Source organism: Poecilia reticulata, chromosome 14 (genome assembly GCF_904066995.2).
Source record: "Poecilia reticulata chromosome 14, P_reticulata-male-v2, whole genome shotgun sequence".
In the NCBI taxonomy this organism is placed as follows: Eukaryota; Metazoa; Chordata; class Actinopteri; order Cyprinodontiformes; family Poeciliidae; genus Poecilia; species Poecilia reticulata.
This window is the reverse complement of record NC_088843.1, coordinates 7,240,066-7,264,835: the sequence shown is the minus strand read 5'-3', so window position 1 is coordinate 7,264,835 and position 24,770 is coordinate 7,240,066. Positions and strand designations below refer to the sequence as shown.

The following is a 24,770-nucleotide window of genomic DNA, read 5'->3' as shown; positions in this document are numbered from 1 at the left end:
CACAAAAAGAGAAAAGGGGGAGAAAAAAAACATAATGTCGTCTGTAAAGTATTGAATTTTATTAAGAATTTTATGTAAACTTACCTGCTCTGTTCATGGTAGGTCGTGCACCTTTGAGGGCGCTCAGGCGTTTGCCACCAAACGGGACATACTTCTGGTTGAGCGGCAAAGATTTTGTCTTGAGAATATGTCGCCGTTGCTTCTCTCTAAGAATAGACTGGACTGCTTTCAAGAAGTCCTTTTTGCTCTCTGGAGAACTAGAATCATACAAGAAACACATGAACTTAAAATAATTTTACTCGCGTCCAATACATGCGCTTAATTCATTTTCTTCCTTTTAAAAAAATACCTGCAGCACAGCTGAAAGATTCTTTCTGGTCTTCCTTCAGATTCAGACCTTGTGTGGACTAGTTCACATACTGCTGTGGCGTCAGAGCCTGAAAAGAAAAGATGCGGGCGAGTTTATAATTTCAAGAATCGCTCATTGAGGTTTGATATTTGCTACATATGCAGTTCAATGCAGAATAGGACTGTAAAAATCTTGTTAGCTGTATGATTTTGAATAAAAACATTACTTTTGGTGGGACTACAACTTTGTTCTGGAATAGGCATGTTAAAAATTGCATTAATGAAAAAGCAGAAGTCTGGCAATTCACTTAAAACAACTCGCTGCACAGTCATGAGGCCAAACATAAGCAAATTGCAGTGTATTATCCACAGAGAAACTAGGATGACCAACAAAATGACTTGACTGTAAACCTGCAAGTGAGAAAAGCCAACACAAACTTCACACAAAATGTAAGAAATGTATGCTTAGTTAATGATTCGTTTGCTTTTTAGCTTTGCAGAGCAGTTTTTAAAATAGCCCCTCTTTGTGAATGGAGACAATAAAATAACCAGCCTGCAGTTCTGATAACTCAATTTTTTAGATAAAGATGGGCCGCAGTTCATAACAGAGAGCAACTTTGTTTGAAAGCATTGATCATTTGTTATTGGCATGCCATGAGAAAAGTTAAAAGTGGCCTTTCAGGAATAAATACTTGTGGGAAATCAGTTAGACCTACTTGCAGCGGCCCGGACTTGCAGGGAGTCTGTTGCAATCATGTATCGGAAGCGGAAATGATCCCTGTCCTCGCTCACGGTGGCACGATGAGATCCTCCCTGAAAGAAACAAAACGCACGTGAAACATGACTGCAGTACATCAACATGACAGCAGGTGGCGGAAAAGTCCAACAACACATAAAATTCAACAGCTACTGCGAGGCATCAGAATCGGATGACAACAGTAAATGTACACAAAACCAACTCATGGCTGTTGGAATTAAGGTCAATTTTATTTCAGAATGCACCAGCAAACAGCCCCACCAGCATCCTTCAGCACCACTAATCTTGCTTTTATAGCCTTTTATTTAATAAAACTGCAGGATGCAGTTTTATTGTTGCATCCTGCATTAATAGCCTGTTTTCCACGTACCCAGTGAACCAACAACACATTAAAACTAAAAGACAAGATAGGTTTTGCTTGACAACCTTTATTGCCATTCTGTATTTTTTTCTTTAAATAAATAGAACTTGGAATAATGTACATATATTAAGCAACCTTTTTCCCCTTTTTGTCAATACAGTAACTGTAAAAGGTTTTTATGAAAAATAGTGCCGAGGGTGAAACTGGTCAGACAAGTTCATTTCCTCTTTGTTCTTTAGGGAAATGGCATATCCAAGCAATATTTGCGCTGGGGTTATTATTTGCTTACTATTTTTATTTTTTTTTTTCGTTTTTTTCCTGTTGATGCAGTTTTGAGTTCTGAGCAGTTTCCCATGACTTTTAAAGTGGACTTGAAAAGAAAAGTGCATAAAGAAATGTAACATCAGTTAGTTTGCAGATATTAAAGCCCATTATTAAACTCTTGATATGTTAAAAAATAATTTCTGTGTTAAAACACAATTAAAATATGACAATCTGTTCTTGGTCCTATAAAAGGAATATTGAAAATATATTTAAAAATACATCAAATTATAGCATAACCTTCTCACTTTGAAGGTTTTCCATAATGTCTATACGGTCAGTGACATTGTCAACCTTTCTTGTGTGAATTAATTTTCCCTTCCGTACCATAAGAAGAGTTGATAAAGATTTGTTGATAAAGGGGAATAAAGTCCCTGTATCATCCATGTGCTCCCTGCTCATTTAGGTCAACAAAAACCTTCCACCAAATCTGCTGAGTCAGCAGATTTTTCAATGAAGGAAGTACATGGGCTTTTCTGGAGATGCGTGTCACAAGGCAGCTGTGATTATTATCCAGTAACTTGCCACCATCAGCGTGTGAATGGGTGAATGACTGACTGAGCACTTTGAACTTGACAAAGCACTGTACAAGTACATGTATAGTTCAGATTCCAAGAGATATTGGTATCTGAAAGCCACAAATGAAAAATAGGACAAATCTTCCCGTTTTAACTTGTTGATGATGAATTGCTAGAGCAACAGGAGGAACTTGTTTGCATTTTGAATAGTGAATAGTCAGCGGATAAAAGTGTGGCAGGTGATGCCATCAGCCTTCGGGGAAAACTGACAATATGGTCGACAACTTAAAACTTTAACAGTGACGTATAAAACCTATAAATGGAAAGCAGGAAGGATTTGGTAATGGCCCAATGTCTTGTGACCCACTAAAATATGGATGATATTTCTGGCCGAGAGTAAAGAGACCCAGTGAACCTTCAAACGATTCACTGAACAAGGTTATTTGGTTTCAACGGTTACTCTATTCATTCTGTTGGACTTAAGTGGTTTTTAAAGTTGAATATTCATAAAGGCTATAAGTAGCAGAAGTCATAACCAGTCTTACAAGCTCTGAATGTTTTCATATTCAAACGGCTAAATAAGCACAAAATTTGCTGAAGTGGTTAGTCTCCCAAAAAGATAAAAAATGGATAAAGTAGAAAGAGTGAATTGTTCACTATGGAGCTGGAGCCTTATAGGATTTAAAGAATTCTAGTTTTACACTCATCTTTAAATTGGTATATACACAACATTTTACATAGCTTTATACCTCTGAATAAAAAGGCCCAAGTCTTTTTTTTCCCTAGTTGTAAATCATTAAACATGAATTGGTTGGTCATATTTTAGTTATGGGTAAAAGTAGACCACTTTCTGTATTTCCAGTTTTGAGGCAAATTTGTACATTTATATTATATTCATAGCTGTATAAACAAAGTTAATTTTTTTTCTTATTAAAAATACTTTCAGGTAATTGTAAGACTGCAAGTCGAGGCTTCTTAAAAATTGATTCATTTAACATCTTCTCTCTGTGCGGCTTGGCAGCCCTCTAAGAACAAGCGGAATAATTTACTTAAAACAATGGGATGAAATCGATCATAAAAGTATCATCAATTTCCATCTAATGAGTTCGTCTTTTCAATCCATTTCTTCAAATTAAAACCAATGCGCAGAAAAGGGTTAAGTGTACTTACAATTTTTTTCCGGTGTTTGGAGTTTTTGTAGATAAAAACAACAGCAGTTTTGAACACTGTAAAACAGAGAGATAAAGGGTATGACATAAATCAAAGCACATTTTATTACCCGCTTCATTTTAGTCAAAATTCAACTTATAGGATGCGAAAAAACATCTTTGGTGGCAGCCAAAGATTAAAATTACAATATTTAGTTATATGTGATCAGAAAAATCCATCATGTCAACATTGAATGTTAAAAGCTGCCACCTCTGCTCACCAACACTTGGCAAAGAAAGCCATTAAAGTTTTCATATCTAATATTTATTGCAAGGAAAACATGTCAGCTGAGTGAACTTTTTATATTTTTATAATATCTGTGCACTTTGGGGCTGGGTGAACATGACATGTCAGCAATTTAGTGCAGGGAAAAAGGTGAAATAAATAAAGCAGTGACTCTCTGTGTGTGCATTTTTTACTTTGTCTAGATCGTTTTTCTCTTTAATATGGTATGGAAAGAATGTTATATAATGTAAATTTAGAATGACAGTATTACCAAAAGCAGATAATTCTGGGTCCTTTTTGCTTTTGCCAAAAGTGGCTGGAGGATTCATCCATGCCACTGTTGAGTGCAGCAGAAGGTCGCCCATTGAGAGATCAAGCACCTTTATTGAAAAGTAAAATAAATAAATAAATGAACAAAAATTAAATTATTTCTATTTTGACTTTTGATCAAATTTCAGTTCGGTGATCTAGAGTAAAATGACTTACCCGTTTGTTATCCGCCGTCTGCTCATTGATGAGCTGATCAAAAACTGCCCCGTACTCCTCATGAAGCTTTTGCATCTCATTGATGTGACTCGCAACCTTGTTCATGGCCTTCATTGCGACTGGATGAGACAAAAGTCCATTAGCCATGTCTTCATCAATTACTGCTCCAAACAGTGAGGGCCGTAGCTAATGCTGAAACCATTTCAGAGTGCCAATAGATGTAGAGGAAAAATAAATAAATAAAAGCACTGCTTTACCATCCAGATGGTAGTGTTCTTCACTGTCTGGGTGAGTGAGAGAGTAGAGCTCCCTGAGTAGGAGTGGGTACTTCAGGACTCTCTGGATGGGTTTGATCAGGTAAGACTCCAGAGTGGATGAATGTTGCTGTCTGGGATTTCTCTCAGCCAGGAAGGCTTTGAACTCTGGGTCAGTTTTGGCTGAAAAAAAAGAAGATGCTATTTATAAGTTACAAGTCACTGAAAATTTATACGTTTTTGCAATATGATTTGTAAGCAGATGTATGAAGACTGCAGATCTAAAGAACTGCTGTCATTAGGTTAATTGTGCACTTGCCACCAAGAAAGAATATCTGGATTTTTACCTTTAGCCAGGACCTTCGGGACCTTTGTGTGGCTGGCACAAAACGCACTGTAGATCTTGAACCGATCAGCATAATAAAGGAATGACCCACCCAAAGAGAAAAGTACCTTCTGTAGAGAGAAAAAAACCCATAATGCATTAATAAAAATGTTTCATATTTGTATTGATATAGGTATAAGATATTGTCTGACCCAGTATCCACATACAACTCTTTATTTTAACCTTTCATTTCAGTTTCTTTCTTCTTATGCCTACTTCTGCTTGCCAGATGGATTATACGATCTAGCCAAAATGAATCCTTATTATATAAATTAGAGAGGTTCTTTCAAATAAAGCTTGTTTCTTAAAATGAGAAATGTTTCCTAAGATTCCAAACAGTGGATCTTTATTCAAAACAACCTTGATAAAGTTGTTCAGACTGTGTTTGTTAAATTTTTGTTTGCACTGGCAAGTAAATGTGAAGCCCTTAGACTCAACTTATGTGTCTTCAAGTCTGGGGTGTGTGTTTAAGCCCCAAGTATCTTTTTACCAACACAATAGCTCAACCCATCATGATAGTACTCATGAACCAAAGTCAATTCTCTTCTGAGTGCAGAATTTGTGCAATAACACCACAAATAATCCATTGGAAGTTTTTTTTTTTTAAGGAAAACACTGTGAAACAGCAGAAATAACTAGATCTTGTTTTTCCAGTCAAAATTAATAAATTAATAAATAAATAAATAAAATAAATAAATAAATAAATAAATAAATAATGATTCTGAGGTTTGGAGAAAAACTGTTCACCTTAAACTGGTCCACTCTCTCCAATCTTTCCAGATCAGGCACCAGTCTGATTCCATCTTCAAGCGTTCGCAGAAACTCCAACTGGAATTCCACCATCTCTTCGAGATTACCAAATAAAACATCCAGCTGCAAAAAAAGAATGAGAATTATGTTAGTACTGTTGTACATAGTGAAGCTTAATGGCTGTCAACTAATATTTACAGCTCCATCTGTGCCAGGAAAAAAAAAAATATATATATATATATATATAAGCAGACAGTCTAGACTGGTTTTGAATTTGTCACATGACCAGCTTCACATACTTTCACACAAATTTAACTTCAATACTTTCACACAGGCATGTCAAAACCTCAAACTGTTATCCTGTGTAATCTTTACACAAAATCACTTTCTGCTCATGACATCCAACAAATCATTAATGTTCTAAAATGACTTTTGTTCATTGCTAATACAATACGTCTGGTGCTGATTTGTGTATCCATAAATATTCCCAGGCTCTACTTTTAGTTCCACATTAACTACGGAGTCTACATACATCCTCACTTCCTCTATGTACAGACAAACCACCAACTTGCAAACGGCAAATAATGAAACTCTACCTATTTGCTTAAATCACTTAAATGCATTATTCTATAATAGATCTGAGAATTCACACATAGTATCCAAACGCAAGCGTGGAGTATCGTTATTCTTTGTATAAATAATAAGCAGCATGACGGTACCTCATCCTGTGTTAGGAAACTCTCTTTCTGTAAAGGTTTCAAGTAGTACTCTATGAGACAGCGCAGGTCCTGAAAAAGATGAAAAACAAGATCCGTCAAATTGTGCAGAAGGTGTTTTTGTGATTCAACGCCAAGTATTGTGGGCAATGAGTCAGCTCCAACGATTCTTAATGCAACACACTAATGGTATGTTGGTAATTATGACATATAACCGACACGTTTTTTGGGGGGGGGGGCGGTTTAGATTTTTTTGGCTCTAGTGGCCTTTATTTGACAGTTAATTGACAGGAAAGTGTGTAATGAGAGAAGGGGGAAGACATGCAGCAAAGGTCGCCAAGGCTGGGAATTGAACCTGCGACAGCTGCGTCGAGGACTAAGGCCTCCATATGTGGGTTGTGCTTAACCCCTGCGCCACCACAGCACACCCATAACCGACACATTTGAAATACTCGACAGGTTTAGAAAGTCTACTTAAAATTAAATTTAAACTGAACTCACCTTGACATACGTCTTCTCCGTCTCCACCAATTCACTGATGACCTTGCGCAGTTTGTCTGCATGGGAAAGCTGTCTCTGGGCAGCAGTACCGGCAGCAGGTGCCAAAGCTGACACGGGGCTCGGTGACAGGGACGACGAAGACGATGATGAGGAGGACGACATTGGGCACTCCAGAGGATTCATGTCATGGAGACTGCGGCAGAAAGCAGTGACTTGCACTGTGCTCTGTGATGGGAAATGAGGAAACCAGACATTCCATTAGACAAATGTCAGAATTGCCTCACCTCATTTGTAAAACTGGATTATGAACAACTAAAACGTCTTTGGAAGGTTTTTGTGAACATTCACATTATTTTTACAACGATACACTTCAGTTTAATTTATTAGAATTTGATGTGATAGATGAGGTATAATTGTGTGGTATGACACCTCCTTGCTTCGGAGTACTTTTGTGTTCAGCTCCTCTGACTCAATACTTTGTAGAACCACTTGTGTGCGATTGCAGCGGCATCCCTTGTGGTTTATGTCTCGACCATATATGCATATATGGAAACAATTTTTCTTTGCAAAATCACTTAAGCTCAGTCAGATTAGATGGAGAGGTTCTGTGAACATAAAATTTAAAGTCCTACCATAGATTCCCAATTGGCTTTTGCTCTGGACTTTGGTTGGGTCATTCTGTTTTGATAAACCTTTCCAACTTACAACAACTAAGCAACTGTGCAGCTGTTCATCCTTGTTGATTTTTGAACGAAGTACTACTATGAACTAATGAATCACATAAAACCTCAAACTACTTTCAAGTTTCTGATTAGATCATGACAAATGTGCAAAAGTTCAAGCTGCACAAACACTTTAGCAAGAAACTCAAAGGACACATACAATGTGGTTACCAAGCGCCACACTTCCAATCCTAGAAACATTCCCTACATGAGCAGACATGTCAGATTTAAGCAGTATCGTCTCCACTATTAAAAATATTATTATAGTTGACAGTCATTCCGGCACAAAGTCTTGCATTTCTTTAACAAGCAAAGATGCGACCTGAGGAATGTTTGAAGTGTGTCTGAAAGATGTTCTGACCACAGATGTTTCTTCCCCAGGCTTGATTCAAGTAAACATTAAGGCAAGAGCTACTTAATGGCTGCATGCTTTTGTTTTCCTTTGTTTTCCGTTAACCTCACTACATCGCTCGATGGCTATTGGAAGGACTTTATCCTACAGAGACAAATTAAGGACATATTTCCACATTTTAATTACTAGACTCCGACAGTAAGCCTCTCTGAGTAAACTTTCAATTAAACTTTACTGACCGGATTCACTTTAAATCAGGAATATCCTACTCCAATCCTCCAGACCTACTCCCCTGCAACATTTAGCACCCGCTCCAACTCAGCTGAATCAAATGAGTGAATGAATGAATTACCCCTACGGGACCAAGTTTGACAAAGATCTGGTAACAAGCCATTCATTTGATTCAGGTGTGTTGGAGAAAAACAAAAGTAACCTTCTTCCCATCACGTTATACGGGTCAAAACTTGATTCTGATAGACTTAACATTTGAGGCAAAGCCATTAAAAAAAGTCAAGTTTATTTATTTTTATCCCATATATATGCATATTGGTATATTTTAAGTACATAATAAAGAGAAGTTTTTCACATTTGTACAGTTACTGTCTTTCCAAAATAAAAATAAAGACATGTAAAAGAAACCATGTGAAGTTGCACAGACGCAGAGGTTATCCAATTGATGCCCCCACTTAGTTTGTTATAATCAACGCTTCTAATCTGCAAATATATACCATAAAAAATACCTCTATTTTGTGTGACATCATACATTTCTGTTGTTTTTTGATGAACACCCTTCTTGGGTTTTTTTGACTGACTTAATTGGAGACAGCTGAGACAGGTTCCGTCTTGACAGATAACACGGCTTGTCTCCTGTAAGGCTGCAGCAGTGACAGCACAATTTTCCATCGTGGTATTCAAAGCAGCTTTGCAACATGATGCTGTGAATCTTTTTTTCACGGAGTCACGATGGATGGCCATCTTTAAGGGAGCAAAGGCACTGAAGACCATTTCAATTGAGATAATCTCAAATAGAAATGTGTTAATCAATAAACATTACGGCTACAAATTTTATGCCAGGACAATCAACAGCAATATAACTGATAATTTATTATGTTACACCCTTATAATGTTAAATTTTTTAAGTGTTAGAAACGCAACATTTGGATCTGTGGAATGAGCAAAAATAATAATAAAAAAAACACTGAATATGGTGCAATTTTTTCATGTATGCTTCTAACCAAACACTCCTGTGACTTATAAACAAGATCTCATAAATTTGGGTAAATTGGTGACAAATAACCGATTGAGAGACAGATGAATGAATGAAAAAAGCAGCATGATGCTCTACAGACGTACCACTGTTATTTTGCATTCTGCAACCTGAATTAAAATATACATAACAAAATAAACATGAATATCTGTTCATAATAGTGAGAAAAGTGAAATGTTGTTTTCGACCTTGCTAAAGCATCAACAGAACGATAATCCCACACTACGAGTAACATCTAAATCATTTAGATGACAAGATAGATTGTTTCTCCCAAACCCCTAAAGCTGCTGGGAAAGGCGAGCATGCTGGATGTATGGATTTGGATGGCAGGCTCCAGAGGGAACATACCCTGAGGATAATCTCATCAGTATGGATACAGCACCATTACATAATCACTGACCTATGTGAGCTCAACTCCACATCACAAGGCATCAGACACACAACCTCTCATGCACTGCAATGCTCACCACCTGGAACGCATCATAGATGGAGTCGGTCGAGGGTTTAGTTTTTCTGCTCCTCCTGAAAGCCGACATCCTGGCAGGTCAAAAAGGTTTCAGGTGTTCCTTTCATTCCTGCTCTGTAATTTCCGAGTCGAAAAAAAAAAAAAACATTCAATCCCCTGCAATTGGTCAGTTCCAGAAAACTCATCCGAAAAACATCCAACTGCTGTGAATTCCCGTTTTTTTTATTTTAAAACTACTACTACTACAAAGCCAGCTGATGGCAGAAGTTTAAAAGGCTGGTTTTTCAACAGTCTGCTGTGCAGTTGCTGCTGCAGCTGAACAAATAGGTCATTACACAGACTGCAATGAACAACAGCGCTCTCATGTCATCTTATCCTACAGCGTCCATCCAATCACTGTCTAAATCCCGACTGACTCCGCAGGCTCAACTGTCATCCCTCTGTTTCTACTCTTCCTCTCCATTCCCATCTGTCCGCGCCGCTTCTCTTACTCTTCTGTCCAGGTGACTCAGAACAGCAGAACCAGCGGTGCAGATTGCAATGTCAAAAAAAAAAAAAGGAGCAAACATCACATCCTCTTGAAGAATAACTGGGGGGAGGATTGTGGGAGGAGAGCTAGGAGGTGAGATGTGGTTAGGAGTGAAAGACAGACATCAGCTTTCTGCATCACTGATAGAGAGAGTGGGAAATATCAGTGCACCCTTAAACTTCAACTCTTTGTGGTAAAGCTTAAGTCTGTCACTGTGAGAAAAATCACATTATTTAGCATACAAACACCAAACCAGTTAAGCAAGAATCCGGCTTGTGCCATCAAGTGATATTTTGGAATATTAAGAAGCTTTTAAGGGATATTTTTTCAACTTCTAAAGTGAGATTGTACAAAATAATTTTCAGTCGTTCACTTTCTTGTGCTAGACTGATGTCAGACTATATGAAATCCTCAGCTAATCAGATGGATACCCCTGTTCCGATCACGGTTTAGCTGATTTTAACATTTTAAAACCATTTAAACTGAAAGTGTTCATAAACATGTGATATTTGAAGAAAATAACAATTGGCTGCTTTTTCTCAGCCAAACAACTATCACTCTAAAATTACATTGGCAGCACTGATGTATTGACATCACAGCTTGCAAAGGGTTTGTATTTTTTTGTAGCACTGTCTTTTGATCACTGGTTTTGCAAACTCACTGAGAAAATTCTGTCTTTCTTCTACTAGAGGTAAGGCAATTATTAATAACAGCTTCCACAGTCTGACTTAAAAAATCAGAAGAATCCTCTTAGATCGGTTTAACATCCGACTTAGATTGCACTTTTAAATAACACTTCCTTTTCCTTACCGATAACTTCCAAGAAAAATGACCTGGATTAAGTCAAACAGCTTTTCAGATTAGTTAACAGGAAAAAAGAACCTGTGTCGTATAAGACAGACATATTTTGCCCTAACCCTGCCATAAAAACATGTTGATGTTTGTGCATTTGAAGGGTAGGTATCTAAATCAAATTGTCCTTTAGAAGTCTAAAGAATGGTATAATCATCTGTAAGGGTTACTCAAGAGCACTTCTTCTCAAAGAAGTTAGTTTTAAGCTGCTTATGCCCTTTAGAGAATCACAGAGCTATCCACATGCTTCAAAACCTTTGAAACTAAAATATATTTGAAAAAAAAGACAGAAAGCCAAGCAAGAAGTCGATGAAGTACAACGAAAATTACCTTTTTACGACAAATCCAACAAAAGTAGAGCCGAATACCAAAGACACCATTACTCAATGTACGGCATCCTTGTCTTTCCCCACATTCAGAACAGAGAGGAAGGGATGTGCAACACAAAGGGGTGGAGCAAGTCAGCAAATACCAGTTCCTACACCCGTCAGCTGAAACTGCAAACGCACGTTTATCATCCTGTGAGGAATCACATTCACACTTCAGTGACCGAATTCGAGGCTTCACTCTTAATTACACACACTTGTTTTTCCCCATTTGACATGAAGAACTCGATGTACGTTTGAGAGCAGATTTTTGACTACTTGTCTTTTCCTGCCACTGTGGTAACAAGCCTGTGCTTGTCGTCGTCAGAGAAAACACAGGAGGAGTGAGGGAAAAGCAGAGCGGGATGAGTCCTGAGTTCTGTTTCATGTGCAATTAAAAAAAAAAAAAAAAAAAAAAAGCAAATCCATAAATCCCTACAAGAAAAAAAAGCAAGGAGAGAAAGAATGTAGTAAGTTCATCTTAAAGTATAGTAACATAATGACACACATTCTCACAAACCTATGAATGTGAATTTTAGTGTTGTTGTTTTGCAAGGTGCACACTTCCTCCTGATACTTTATTCATATGGGAGTAGTGAAACAAAACTACTTTCTGTATTACTAACTAGGAAATACTAACTTATATTTTTGTCCCAATTTTCCAAGAAAATGTCTTGGGTATCATGCAAATTAAATCTATCAGTTGTTTGAAATTACTGAAAAAATATATTCATGTGATTAATGTTTATATTGTAAACATCCACTTGCAGGCTTGATTAATGATCTCATTGCGCCCTCCACTGGGAAAAAATGGGAGTACAGCAACATTTCAGCCTGGTTCTATGAAGCTGGTTAAAAAAATACATAAACAGTGTGAATTTTCAAGTGCATCTTCAAGTTAAAATTAATAGATTAATTAAAGACACAGTTCTGTATTTAGTTGAAGCTCTTACTTCTAATAATTTTCTTTTTCTCATCTAGAAAAAAAATAATCTAAAGGCAATTAAAAACCTCAATACATACAACAAACCTGTACATAAGAAATTCATATTTTACCTGTGTCACTAAAGTTATTGAAATGTAATTGGATGTTATATAATATTAAACAGTAAACAAAACTTAATATGTTCTCATACTTTTTGATTAACAACATGAAACAAAACAAACCCTGATGAAAAGTTTCCCCTAAACACTGAATATTACATTTTCCATTTCATGTGCCCCTGGTTATAATTGTAAATTATAACTGGGAGACAGCAGTGAGGCTGACTGCAGCGTGGAGACCCCCGAACAATCACAGACATCTTTATTATCACTGTGATTCTTAAGCAATCAGCTTTTTTTCCCCAGTAGTTGGTTTATCATACAGGGAAGGTAGCTGTGTGCTTTGTCTAAAATAATGAAAATTTCCATTTCCTCCGGCTAAGCATACACTCATTTATCTCTACTAAATGATGTGAAACACCGGAGAGTGAAGTAATTAGAGTGTGGGGATAATTAAAATTGTCCCACTTTCACCGTTTTTTTTTTTTTTTCTTCCCTTCAGTCGTCTGCCACTGTGTGACCGTAGGCACCGGGTGAAATGAGGTAAGACACAATCCTCAGCACTTCCCAGCTTCTCCAAAGAGACAGCGAAACAAAGGAGTAATCACCATGAGGGGGAAATAAAGGACAAAACAAATAAAATGATAAAAATCTATTGTTTTAGTTGTCTGCTGGATATCTGTGTTGCAAATTTGGATCGTCCTTGTTAACAAAAGCATCCAAGTGCTGAGGGTAAGGTCAAGGCTTACAGCCGGCTGGACGGCTTAAAGGGAGCAAGTTCTGTCTGAACGCCAGCAGCAGCCTCACATTGTTTATGATAATGAACAGCAGGGGGTTAGTGGGGAGCAGAAACCAAGAAGAGGAGACAACTGGAAGGACATACAAGAAACAAAGGGCATTCAAAACAAAGGAAAACAAACACTGAGGACTGGCTGATCAGAGGAAGGAAGAAAAAAAAATGATGCTGTCATGTCTGAAATGGGACACGGTCACATTGTTTTCAATTATGGGAACAAAACATGACAGTAAATCAAATGGCTGCATGCAGAGGAAATAGAAGACAAAACCGAGGGTCTAAAAAAGGCAACAGATGGAAACGAGGACATGAATCAGACAGCATATGCGAGACTGAAGCAGGAGGTGAGAGACGGGAAGGTGAGACGGAGATCACAGACTGCCAGGGCTTTGTAATAGGACTGTAATACTTCTTCTGGCACGCTGATTGGAGAGGAACTGGTTTTCTTCTCTAAATATCAAACTATTTTTTTTTCTTTGTGGGATGTCTAATTTAAGACAGAAAACACTGTGGAGGTTTTAGAAGCACCTTATATCTCAACATTAAACAATCCTTTGCTTTCATCGACAGTGTGTTTCCCTTCCTGTTTTTATCTCCGGCTCCATGTAGAGCACGATTTCTAGCAAAGCTTCTTTTTTACATTTTCTCACATTACAACCATAATGGTATATTTTCTCTGGATTTTATCTGACAAACTAACAGTAACTTGGAGCACATGAATGTAAAATGTTTAACAAGCATGTGGAAGAATGATGTTCTGGTCAAATAAAAAAAAACAACATGGTAAAAGTCCTCGAATGGCAGAAATTCACTTCAATATACCATCTGCCTAGTGAAACACAGGGGTAGCAGCGTCATGCAGTGAGGATACTTTTCTTTACCAGCAAATGTCTAAAAAGTGAGGCAATCACTGGTTGTCAATACTGATGAGTCAGAGTTCGGTAGATTCACCTTTTTCTGTAAACAACGTTGCAAATCCAGCAGTGTATGTCCGTTTCCACATATCTAGAGAATGACTTTTTCCAGTTTGTCTTTGCAAAATAGCAAAAGTTCAGTCAGATTAAATTGAACCTGAGACAAGAATTGAAAACTTCAGAAACTGGTTATATTCCAAACCCTAAAAGGTGAAGAATCACTTTTAACACAGAAAAAAAAGACACATGACTATGTAATAAGAAAGCCATTTGTTTTTAGGGTAGGATTAAGTGGTGCGAAACTTTAAAGTTTCGATCAAGAACTTGGCACAAGCACCATGCAAAACGCTGCAGCAAAAATGGGAAGTGTAAAAACCAAAGGTGCACATTTTTAATCAGGAAGTGTTCTCAGCTGTGGAGTTTCACAGCTTTTTCTCACATCAAGTGCACCAAATGAAATATAACCCAACCCACTCTCCCAAGCGTCTTCTATCATTCAGTGCTTTGCTTTCAATCTAAAATGGTAAACCAGAGTCACAGAACCATTTCTGTCCAACATAGTCAGGCTTGGAATGAGGCTGGCGCCGCTGTCCTCACTTGACTGAATCTCACCGACACACGTCCAGGAAAGGACCTCGGCACCATTTCTGCTGCCCCTTTCCTCAAACATAAAGATTCAACATCAAATAGAAACAAAGAAAAAATGTTTCCGGTGGTTTCAGAATATCAGGCTTGGCTGTGGTAAAGGAAGTGACAACCGTATCCAAGGGAGACTGGCTGGCACACAGTCTCTTCCAGACATCACATCACCGACGTTAATCGGACCAGACACACTGTTAATTAGAAAGTGATGCTGCTGCCTCACTCTTTCCTTCACCTGTCTCTGTCCGTGTAGCACACACACACACACCAAAATCATACTGCATGAACATCTGCTCATTTATTGACTGACAGGTTCACACACAAGAAAACCATAAAATATTTTTGCAGAACTTTTGCAAATAAAACCAAACAAGAAATGCAGTGAAGCCATTAACTAGGATCAGATTAAAAAATATTATGATGGGTCAGCAGAGACATTTGTTTCATTCATTCAGAGTCAGAGTTTTTCTTGGTGCATCCTTCCATAATTATATTTCTAGTAATTATGGCTCATCTTATTTATCACCATGTCTGCTGCCAGAACCCATTTTTATTTGACCGTTTGGTGTGGTGGTTTTTGTTTTCTTTTTTTTTTTTGGAGATGTTAAATATTGTTCCAATTATTTGTGTCCGAAGCTGTGGCAAACAAACATTACATGATGGGGAGAAAAAAAAAAAAGAAAAACTTAGGACAGCTAGTAAATAACACAATGAAATGCAAAGAACTAACATAACAGCTTCCAGATGTACAATATTCATTTCTTAACTTCTATTTTTATGTTTCAGTTCGTGCATTTCTTAGCAGTCAGCCGGGACGCGGCTCATGTAGAGATGAATAAATGTTTGGCAGTCAGAGATGAACACTTTTAACACTGTCAGGGCGATCTGACTTTATAACTTACTTACCATCAACAGCTCAAAGAAGCAAAACTGAATCTTAACTTCTAGACAGTTTTGTGGCCTCATATACATTCAGGCATCGACTTTACTCTGCAAATTCCCTGACAATAATTTCCTCGTCGCATCCACACACCTCTATTATATGGTGCATTAGTGTGAAATGGTGTGCAAAGTATCCCTTCCTACTGCAACAATTGCCCCATTATGTGACAAATGGAGCATACCCATCATCTGATTCGGACCTGATCAAATAAGGTGTGCTGTATCCTCTGATAGGTAAATCATTGCAATCTAAGGTAAACTGCAACTAACTTCTACCATAGATGGTGACCAATTTTAATAACATTTTAATTTATCAAGGAGGTTGTGGTTTTTTAAAAGTTTTTTGCAGATTGCTTAAAGCTTAAACTTTAAATATACATGTAGAGGTTTCTAAATATGCCCCGTTGGCATATTTAGAGAAAGGTTTGTGTTGAAAATGAGAAAATACAGTGCAGACACTGGGTGCTTTGAGTAAACAATTTGAACAGCGGAAGTTATGTCAGAATATTGGAGTCATAATAACTGAGAAAAATAAAAGAAAGGATCAAGGATTTGGAAATATTGGCATCCCGTTGTATATTTTGATGCTAAGTGCTGTGCTACTTTTCTCAATCTCACACATACACACAGTGTAATGTTGCCCTTCTCCTGAAATGACCTTTTTAAGACTGTCATTAAATTACATCAAGTCATTTTATTGCTGGATTTAGCTTATTAAATCATTTTACCAATCAATAAAGCCAGCAAACGAAAGCAAATCTTCTCAAACTACAGTCCATTTAACAGCTTATTGATTTTGTTCATTTTGCACAAATATGAGAATGCAATACTTTAAAAGGGATAAATAAATAAATAAATAAATAAATAAATAAAGTTAATCTGAGACTTTAACAGCAAAGCTAAAAGGTCTTAAAATGCAATTTTGTGCATTACTTAATGTCCATGATCTTATTCATGCATTTGACTGCACTTAGCGTCTTTAAATGCCTTTTCCTACCTTCTGTCCAGCTGCCATTAATGTTCTGTCATTGTGATGATCTCTGGGGCTCTGCAGGGTTAATAGAGGTCCATCTTCCATGCTCTCATCGGGGCTCTCCACAGTCAAACCTGACGCCTCGTCCAGGATGTTCTCTGCAAAGACAACAAAGACAGTTTCAAATGCAAAATGCATATTTGTTTGGCTTTTGTGTATTTTGTGTCAAAATACATAATGTACAAAATACACAAATTCTGACCCAATAAATAAATTTTTTGTCTCTCTTTTTTTTTTAGAAAACACAATATTATCAAGCACCACAACAACTCCCTTTGTACAACCAACACAAAAAAGTGAATATTTAAGTTGGAGGAAAACTAAACACACATGATACATATTGTTCTCACAAATGCAAATCTGAAAAGTGTTCCAAGTTCCAGTTGTTTTTGTGTCTTTGTTTTACTCAACTTTTATTTTAATAAACAAGTTTCTCCTAAACTGCACTTCTTATGGTTTTCTTTCAACAATAGCATTTTTTTCTTGCCACTGTTCATAATTTGAGATCAGCGCATTTAATATCTGTTATGTGAAGAGATGGCATGCATAACAAACAGCAATGATTTGATGTGTTTCCCATTGGAAGTAAACACATTTTTTGGATGTTCAAAGCTTGGGATAATGTTTTATTCCATAAGTTTGCTTTAAGCCTCACCACAATTGTATCTCAGACATGTCTGCTTTGATCAATTACCTTCAAATGTTGTTCGCTCAATAATGTTCTTGACAAAAAATGGTTCCTAATTAGCTTATTTCTGAATGCATTTGATTGCATAAGGCTTTATTAGGTGTAGTAGAGAAAAAAAGTTGAATGTAAAATGTTTTCTGATTTCATATGTCACTTGCTTTCCATTTCATAATTGTACACTACTTTCTGTTGGTAAAGTACCTTTAAAATAATGCTAGGATATTTGTAATTACGTATAATGTAATAAAATAAAAAAAGTTCAAGGTGGACAAAAACTTTTACAAGGCATTATGATTTAATATTAAGTTATAAATCCTTTAGTGTGGGTTTTATATTGAACTTCTAATAAAACCCTCCCTAAGAGAACCTACTGATGCAGCTTTATAGTCAGATTAGATATTCAGTCCATGTTCAGGACAAATCTCTCATTTAAAGTCTCCTTTATGTTGAAGACTTCATGTTCAACCTCCTCTTCAAGCACAGCATCATCAGTGACCTCCGTCTGGCTTCAAGAGTGTTTTACTCTCCATCTGACCCTCAACATATGGCACATTCTCCGTGGTGACAGCGCCACACTGCTGAAGGAATTATATTAATATTCATACAGCTCTGAGCCCCTGTATAAACAATGCCAGCTTGTCAGCTTGTGCATTACAAGCCCCCTATTTCCAGTGAATACAAATGATGCCCTTGCACAAATAAAAAGAGCAGGTCAGGGGAAGGCTGCCGGCTGCCTACAGGTTAGGTATCAGACAGCATCCGTGCATAATTAGGAGACCCTGCAGATAGTGGTGCTCTTTCCTTTTCTGTATACACAAAGTTAGCGTGCTTTGACGGAGTGCATAGTTGTGTTCTTTTCGAATGAAAAGATGAAGTCTAACCTTGACTCTGAGAAAAGATGTCTGTGGTTGGGTCTTGCTCTCCGTCGGCGCGATGAGGAGGACTGAAGCACAGCACCTTAGAGTCCAGCTGGGGCAGAGTGCTGACAATCAGGGTAAGCGTGCGATTCCCAAAAGCTGCCCTCAAATCATCCAGCTGGAGGGCGGAGGCAGGTTTACCATTGAGGCACTGAATCTCATCACCTGCTTTCAAACCTAATGGATGAGTAAAAAGAAAAGACAAAAACCATTCAAGTTATTCTAGAAAGTAGTAAGCTTATCAAACAAGTTTTAATGTTGGCGTTTTTGGTGAAAACAAAAAACAATTTAGTCTTATCTGTGAGATCATGACCAATAAGGGACGGACTTTGTGTGTTAATATGTGCAAATAAGCCCCACAAACAAAATGCGTGTACCATACTTCCTAACAGCAGCTCTGAGACTAAACAGACATGTTGGGACTCTAATGTTCTCCAATGCATTAAAAATGCATCCTCCCATGCTCGCTTCCTTCCTTTCTTGCTTGCGGCAAGTCCTGATGTAACAAGACTGGATGGATTTAGAAGGGAGTGTGCAAAGCCTGTCTATTCCTGTCGTCTTATGTTATCATATACATTGTCTAAGAGACTGTGCACATGAAAGGGAACCCAAAGACTTCACTGGAACACATCTCCAGTTTGATGCTTTCCCCCCCTCTGACCACCTGTGCCCAGCACTGTTAATAGAGAATTAGCGCTTAAACAGTTTCACCAATCAACCTGATTAGTTGTGACAGCTGCTCTGGGATCTAATAGCAACCTAACTTGCCCCTTAATGCTGAATTCAGTTACACAAATGGATTTTTATTCTGTTAACAGAAACGCATGCACTCATGGCAACTAGTGCAAAACCTCCTGACACTTTAATTCCTGTAGAGAATATGGAATTACAGAGCTGCCACCCAGGCATGTGACAGTATACAGTACAAACATGAAAAGCATGTTGTTAGAGCCTTGACATTTTTGGGTAATAACATGATACAGCCCTGTTTTTCTTTTGCCTGGGCAGCATTTTTACACTTCCATGAGAAAATGGTAGAAATTCTGTCAAATCCACAATTAAATGGCGGAGGAAAGCAAACACACACAGAGCTATAGATGGAGACAAGAGATGCACATTTAGCCATAAGTCATGACCTAGTTATCTGGGATCTGAACTGCCAGTTAAAGCAGTTATTACTGGAGAGGGAGCGATAACGCTTCTGGCTCTACACTGCTGAGAGTGTGTGTGTTTTGCCTGTGTATTGTAGTTTTAGGGTCTTGCAAAAGTAACAGCAAACTTCAGTGTTTTCCTGTGACTTTATGTGATGGATTGACACAAAGTAGTGCTTAATTGTGATTGGGGAGGAAAAAAGCAATCACACTTGCAAGTGTTTTGTTGTAAATTTCCAGCTATACACATCTGGGGACTCAAGCTTAGATGTAGAGCAAACATTGATTTTAAAGTCTTGACACAGATTGTCATTGTGCCAGCTGAAAAGCTATGGACTATTGTGTCTGTTAAAATCCCAATTAAAATGTATTGAGGTTTGTGGCTATAATGTGACCAAATCCCCCCAAAAATAAACACAAAATAAAAAAATCAAGATCAAGAAGTATGAATACTTTTGCACCACATTGTTTACATGTATGCTTATATGACAGTAGTGGCAACAATAGCTACATTGACAGGAAAAATACCTTTGGTTTCCTTGCAATGTAAGCAGTGTAACATTGCACTAAGATCCACTAACTAAGCTCACTGATTGACACAATCTTTTTCCCTCCCAGCAGAGGTGGAGAGTCAGTACAGCTGCGTCCTCTAGCTGCATGCAGCCTTGCTAACATAGCAGCTTTTTGATTGCTAATACACTGGAGGCCACAATCTCACACTCGAGTAACCTTGGTTCGACCTCGGGGGCATGGTACTGGAGCATGTTATTTTCTATACATTAGTGCTGTGTCCACGAAACGGCTGCATGTCTCTCAAACCCATTAGGTCTCTCTGCCTCGCTTAAAAGATAGAGCACCTGTGAGTGGGGGACAGAGGAGGTGATCTTGAAATCCACCTTCCCAAGGTAGACAAACAAAATAGAGCCTTGAATCTTATTATCTTAAGTATCTTAAGTTTAGGCACATCCCGCCTTAAGGAAAAAAGTATAAATCATCAGACAAACACAGAATGTAGGGCACATGAGTCATGTCTTTTTAGACTTTCTGACGAGCGCACAGAAGCTCTTCTTTTATTAATCTTCTGTTTCATCACGGCTGAAATACGTCTACAGACTCACTGAAGCTGTTCAAGACTCTTGAGCATTTTTTCTCTTCCATCCATCCATCCATCCATCCATCCATCCATCCATCCATCCATCCATCCATCCATCCATCCATCCATCCATCCATCCATCCATCCATCCATCCATCCATCCATCCATCCATCCATCCATCCATCCATCCATCCATCCATCCATTTTCTTCCGCTTATCCGGGGTCGGGTCGCGACCCCGGATAATCTTAATTTTTAAAATTGGTTCATCATTTTCACCTAGATAGCTCATACCTGTTGTCTAAGAAATCAATAAAAGCATAAAGGCTTCATTATATTTAGAAAATATGCTATAATGATATTATTGTCATTTATCATAGTAATGACGGGTTATATTTAACCTATAAATTTATTGCTATTCTTATTTTTTTCAACATCATAATATGTCCATCTTTTTCTGTGAGTGTTAGCATCTTGGTCCCTTTAGTATCAGGCATTACCATCAAGGAAGCTATTAAAATATCAGGATTACTCATATTGATATTCTGATTCAATATATTTTAGAGCTGCATGATTTTAGGAAACTGATAATATTGTAATCAATATCATGTTTTAAATAATCTGTACTCTCTTTGACTTTCATCATCACAACCTCTGTACCAACCCTATTGAAAATTGGGTTGTCTATGCCACACATCCAACATATATTATTTTTAAAGTTAACTAATTCTGCAATGAGAGGTCAAATATCTACCAGACATTAAAAGTAATGTAGTCCTTACTGCAGGTTTGCTTTAAGAAAATTAAAAATATATATTTACCTTTAGCTGAAGCCAGGCCTCCTGGTTTCACTTCAATGACATGAAGCCGCTGTACCTCATCCTCTTTTGTAACTGCCACAGTGAAACCTGTGGAAATGTGTTTTTAAGAGTGTGATTGTCATCCATGAATATATCTTTAAAAAAGATCACTGCAGCGATTTAAATATGAACCAATTAGGTCCACTTATGACCAAACGTGCTTTCTCTAAGTCGCCCTCTTTCAGTAATTATCAGAGCACGACTCAATAAAGCCCATTAAGGAATCAATTTGATACAGCTTCTCAGTGTGTCGAACGCCGTACCGTATCCAATGGCGCTGGACTCTGCTTTGTCAAAACAGATCACCTTGGAAGCTCTGGGGCAAATCTCAATTTCTTTGTAGATCTGCCAACACATACAAATAAATGCACATTTCATTGGAGAAAATGGGAAAAAATACCATCGCTGTAAGATGGATAAGGTCAGACTGTTGCTCTTAATAAAGAATGAACTGCTCCATGCATTATTCTGCAGAGCAAGTGCATGTGAAGGTTATGGGGTCAGAATCTGGGTTAAGACTTTAAAATGAGTGAGTGTAGGATGAGGTTTTGACCTGAGAGCAGAGACACAGCTGTGTGTATGAAGCAACAGCAGAGACAGACGTCTGTGTTGTGTGTAATAGCCTTCACCGAGGAGAAATAACAATGTAATATCACAGATGGAGGATGAAAGAGGGCGAAACGAGTCACTGATCAAAGCAGGAAGATAAAAAGGCTCTTGAGGAAAAAAAACCCAGTTATGGAGAGAGTGTGCTTTGAGAGAGGGTTCAGCATGTCACCTGCAAAACATCATCACAAAGAGAATTTATTTGGGGGGTTTACTCTGGCTGAATAATGAGGTGAGGCTTATTTCTAGCAATACGGATTGTGTATAAGAATAACTCCAAGCAGAGACACACATAAATACAAATGGGTTTTTATCCATAGTCCTCACAATACACTTTGAATATTGTTGCATAATTTATAAGGTATTGCAAAATGTCTCTATGCTGTCTTCGGAATTTTGCATGCATTGCACATCGAGTCAGCAATGTGGTTTCATAAAAAATGCACAGGTTTGCCTCCATATGGGCGGCAAAAATAGTAAAAATGAATTTATAATGAAATGGATCTACAGTTCAGATGGGTGGCTGCTTCATCTCATAGTGTAATAAAAAAAATAACTAAACCCACTGATAACTCAAACTGACTCTTACAGTTGGCTAGTTTTTTTCACTTACTCTGATTTTCTGAACTGTTTTGTTAAAATATTCCAAGGTCAGTACTAAAACTAACACCAAATAATATTTACAATTATGCTCTTCACCTTTGAAGACTGCAATGAAGCTTATGGAAAATTGAAGGTCCTGTTAAAATTCAACCAGAGAAATTGAGCTTAATGGGAGAAATCCCAGAATGAAAATGAGAATCGAGCAGAACTGTATAGGAGGGCGACAGCCAGCCTAGATAAAAGCGCTACATATGATATAGCATGTTTTCATTTATGCTATATCATGTTAAAAAAAATGTCTGTTTTCTTGCAGTTATGGAATCAAAACTGAATAGTAGGTCCTCCAAAACACTTCTGCCTACAGTATATCTGTAATATTATCTTTTGGTGCATATTTACCATTTCAACATGTGTTTTTTTAACATGCTTTATCAGTTAGTTATGTTGTTTTCAGAACAGTTATGTAGGGCCCCAATCCTTTGAAGCACAACATTACATGAAATCTGCAATAACATTACAATTTGGCTGATTAATTGCTTACATCACCCTAATTCAGATTCCACAAATCACAGTGCCTTAAAGTGCAGCCTCTTACCAAATCAGATATCTCCTCCTCAGGTTTTGGAACATAATAAAGCAACTGGTTGTCGATCCACACCTTGACACGCAGGTAGTGACCAGAGGGCTCGATCTGATGGGTCTGGGAGTAACGAGATAGGAAAGAAATGTGTGCAATTGCTCCAAGGTAGCTCCATATATTTGATGTGTATTTGTTTTGTCGTGTCATGTCAAGTTGACCTTCCAATGGAAGACAGACGTGTTTGATAATTTGTCAGTAAAAACACGTAGCAAATTTATTTAGTAATTAAATCTTTTTCTGAATGCAAATAGACACTGTTTACAAGAACGACTATCATGATTTCTGCCTTTTGTTTCTGCACAAAAAAGTACATCAACCTGTTAACATTAATCTTCACATCATCAACTGTATTTGACACATTTACAACGGCATCGCGGAATTCAGAAAATTATCTTGATACTTTAGGCTTTAGAAAGTTTTTTTGCAGATTTTGTGCATCTGCAGTAACTAGAAATATGTACAATAATATTAAACACAATTTAGTTTCTTAGAACAAACAAAAATAAATTCTTCTCAAATACAAAAAAATTATTTTATCTCCAATGACCAATTTTTTTCTTGTGAGTCAGGAGAAAGTCTAGCATTCCTTCGCCCAGCTGGCAGCAGCAACAGGAGGGGGAGGGCCAACACTGTTACATACACTCTGTTCTCTCTAACACATACTGTTGGATCTCATGTAAAAGTTGTTAAGCCATAAGAATGGTCTGAACAGTGGCCTACCTTACAGACGCTGCTCAGGACATCCAATGTTGTCTCCCCAGGCTGAACGATGGCCAGGACTGGCTGATTGTTTGGCAGACAAACCCAGGAGGGCTTCAGATAATCGGGAACCCAAATATCACTGTCAACGCTTTGCTGAGGAACAGTTTTCATGGAGTCTTCAGTTTTTTTCTGAAAATGGAACATAGACATGCTCTGTACTTGTATAATCAGCTACTGCATAGAACAAAATCTAACAAAATATAAGAGTGAAGGCAAGTAATAAGACACGACATTAAATGCATGTAGGGAAAAACCCATGTAGATTTTACTTATTAGGTAAACTAAAATAAATTGTAAAAAAATTCTAGATGACAAGGTGAACATAAAATGATTTGAAGATTTTGTTTAATTCGCTTCTTCTGAAAAACATTCTAGATTTTCCTTGAGATGTATGCTGTTTTCTGTATGTGGGAGTTAATTTACATTTTTTACAACATGAATCTGTACAAAGACTGCATTCTGTAATCTGTAGGTCCATCAGTTGGATCCGAGTGAACAATCTGACCATCATGTCGGCCTCTCTCCTTTTATCCCTCCTGTTTGCCCTCACTTTGTTTGTAACCTAGCTCTGCCTATCAAGTAACGGCATCCACATTTTTCCTTCAATTCTTCAATCCCGCCCACCCTGCCATCGATCAGTGCCTCTCCTTCTGGTGCCCTTTCCCCGATCTGTGCGGCTCTCCACCCGCTCTCTT

At 37.7% G+C, this 24,770-nt stretch overlaps 1 protein-coding gene across 6 annotated transcripts in view; it reads right to left on the bottom strand.

Moving 5' to 3' along the window:
* The window catches only part of tiam1a (TIAM Rac1 associated GEF 1a), a 61,475-nt gene that overhangs the window by 2,986 nt on the left and 33,719 nt on the right, over positions 1-24,770 (bottom strand). For 2 of the 6 annotated variants that reach the window (XM_008427225.3, XM_081615448.1), the window contains 17 exons: positions 24,034-24,204; positions 23,269-23,373; positions 21,728-21,809; positions 21,426-21,512; positions 18,325-18,537; positions 16,720-16,853; positions 6,832-7,056; positions 6,334-6,402; positions 5,612-5,737; positions 4,827-4,935; positions 4,483-4,662; positions 4,226-4,344; positions 4,011-4,119; positions 3,476-3,531; positions 1,065-1,161; positions 350-437; positions 85-257 (listed from right to left, as the gene is read on the bottom strand). In XM_008427225.3, the coding sequence (XP_008425447.2) occupies positions 85-257; positions 350-437; positions 1,065-1,161; positions 3,476-3,531; positions 4,011-4,119; positions 4,226-4,344; positions 4,483-4,662; positions 4,827-4,935; positions 5,612-5,737; positions 6,334-6,402; positions 6,832-7,056; positions 16,720-16,853; positions 18,325-18,537; positions 21,426-21,512; positions 21,728-21,809; positions 23,269-23,373; positions 24,034-24,204 (2,143 nt within the window). Of the gene's footprint in view, positions 1-84; positions 258-349; positions 438-1,064; positions 1,162-3,475; positions 3,532-4,010; positions 4,120-4,225; positions 4,345-4,482; positions 4,663-4,826; positions 4,936-5,611; positions 5,738-6,333; positions 6,403-6,831; positions 7,057-8,144; positions 8,627-9,639; positions 10,689-11,349; positions 11,436-16,719; positions 16,854-18,324; positions 18,538-21,425; positions 21,513-21,727; positions 21,810-23,268; positions 23,374-24,033; positions 24,205-24,770 lie in introns of those variants that run through there. The other 4 variants (XM_081615452.1, XM_081615449.1, XM_081615450.1 and 1 more) reach the window with 4 other exon arrangements.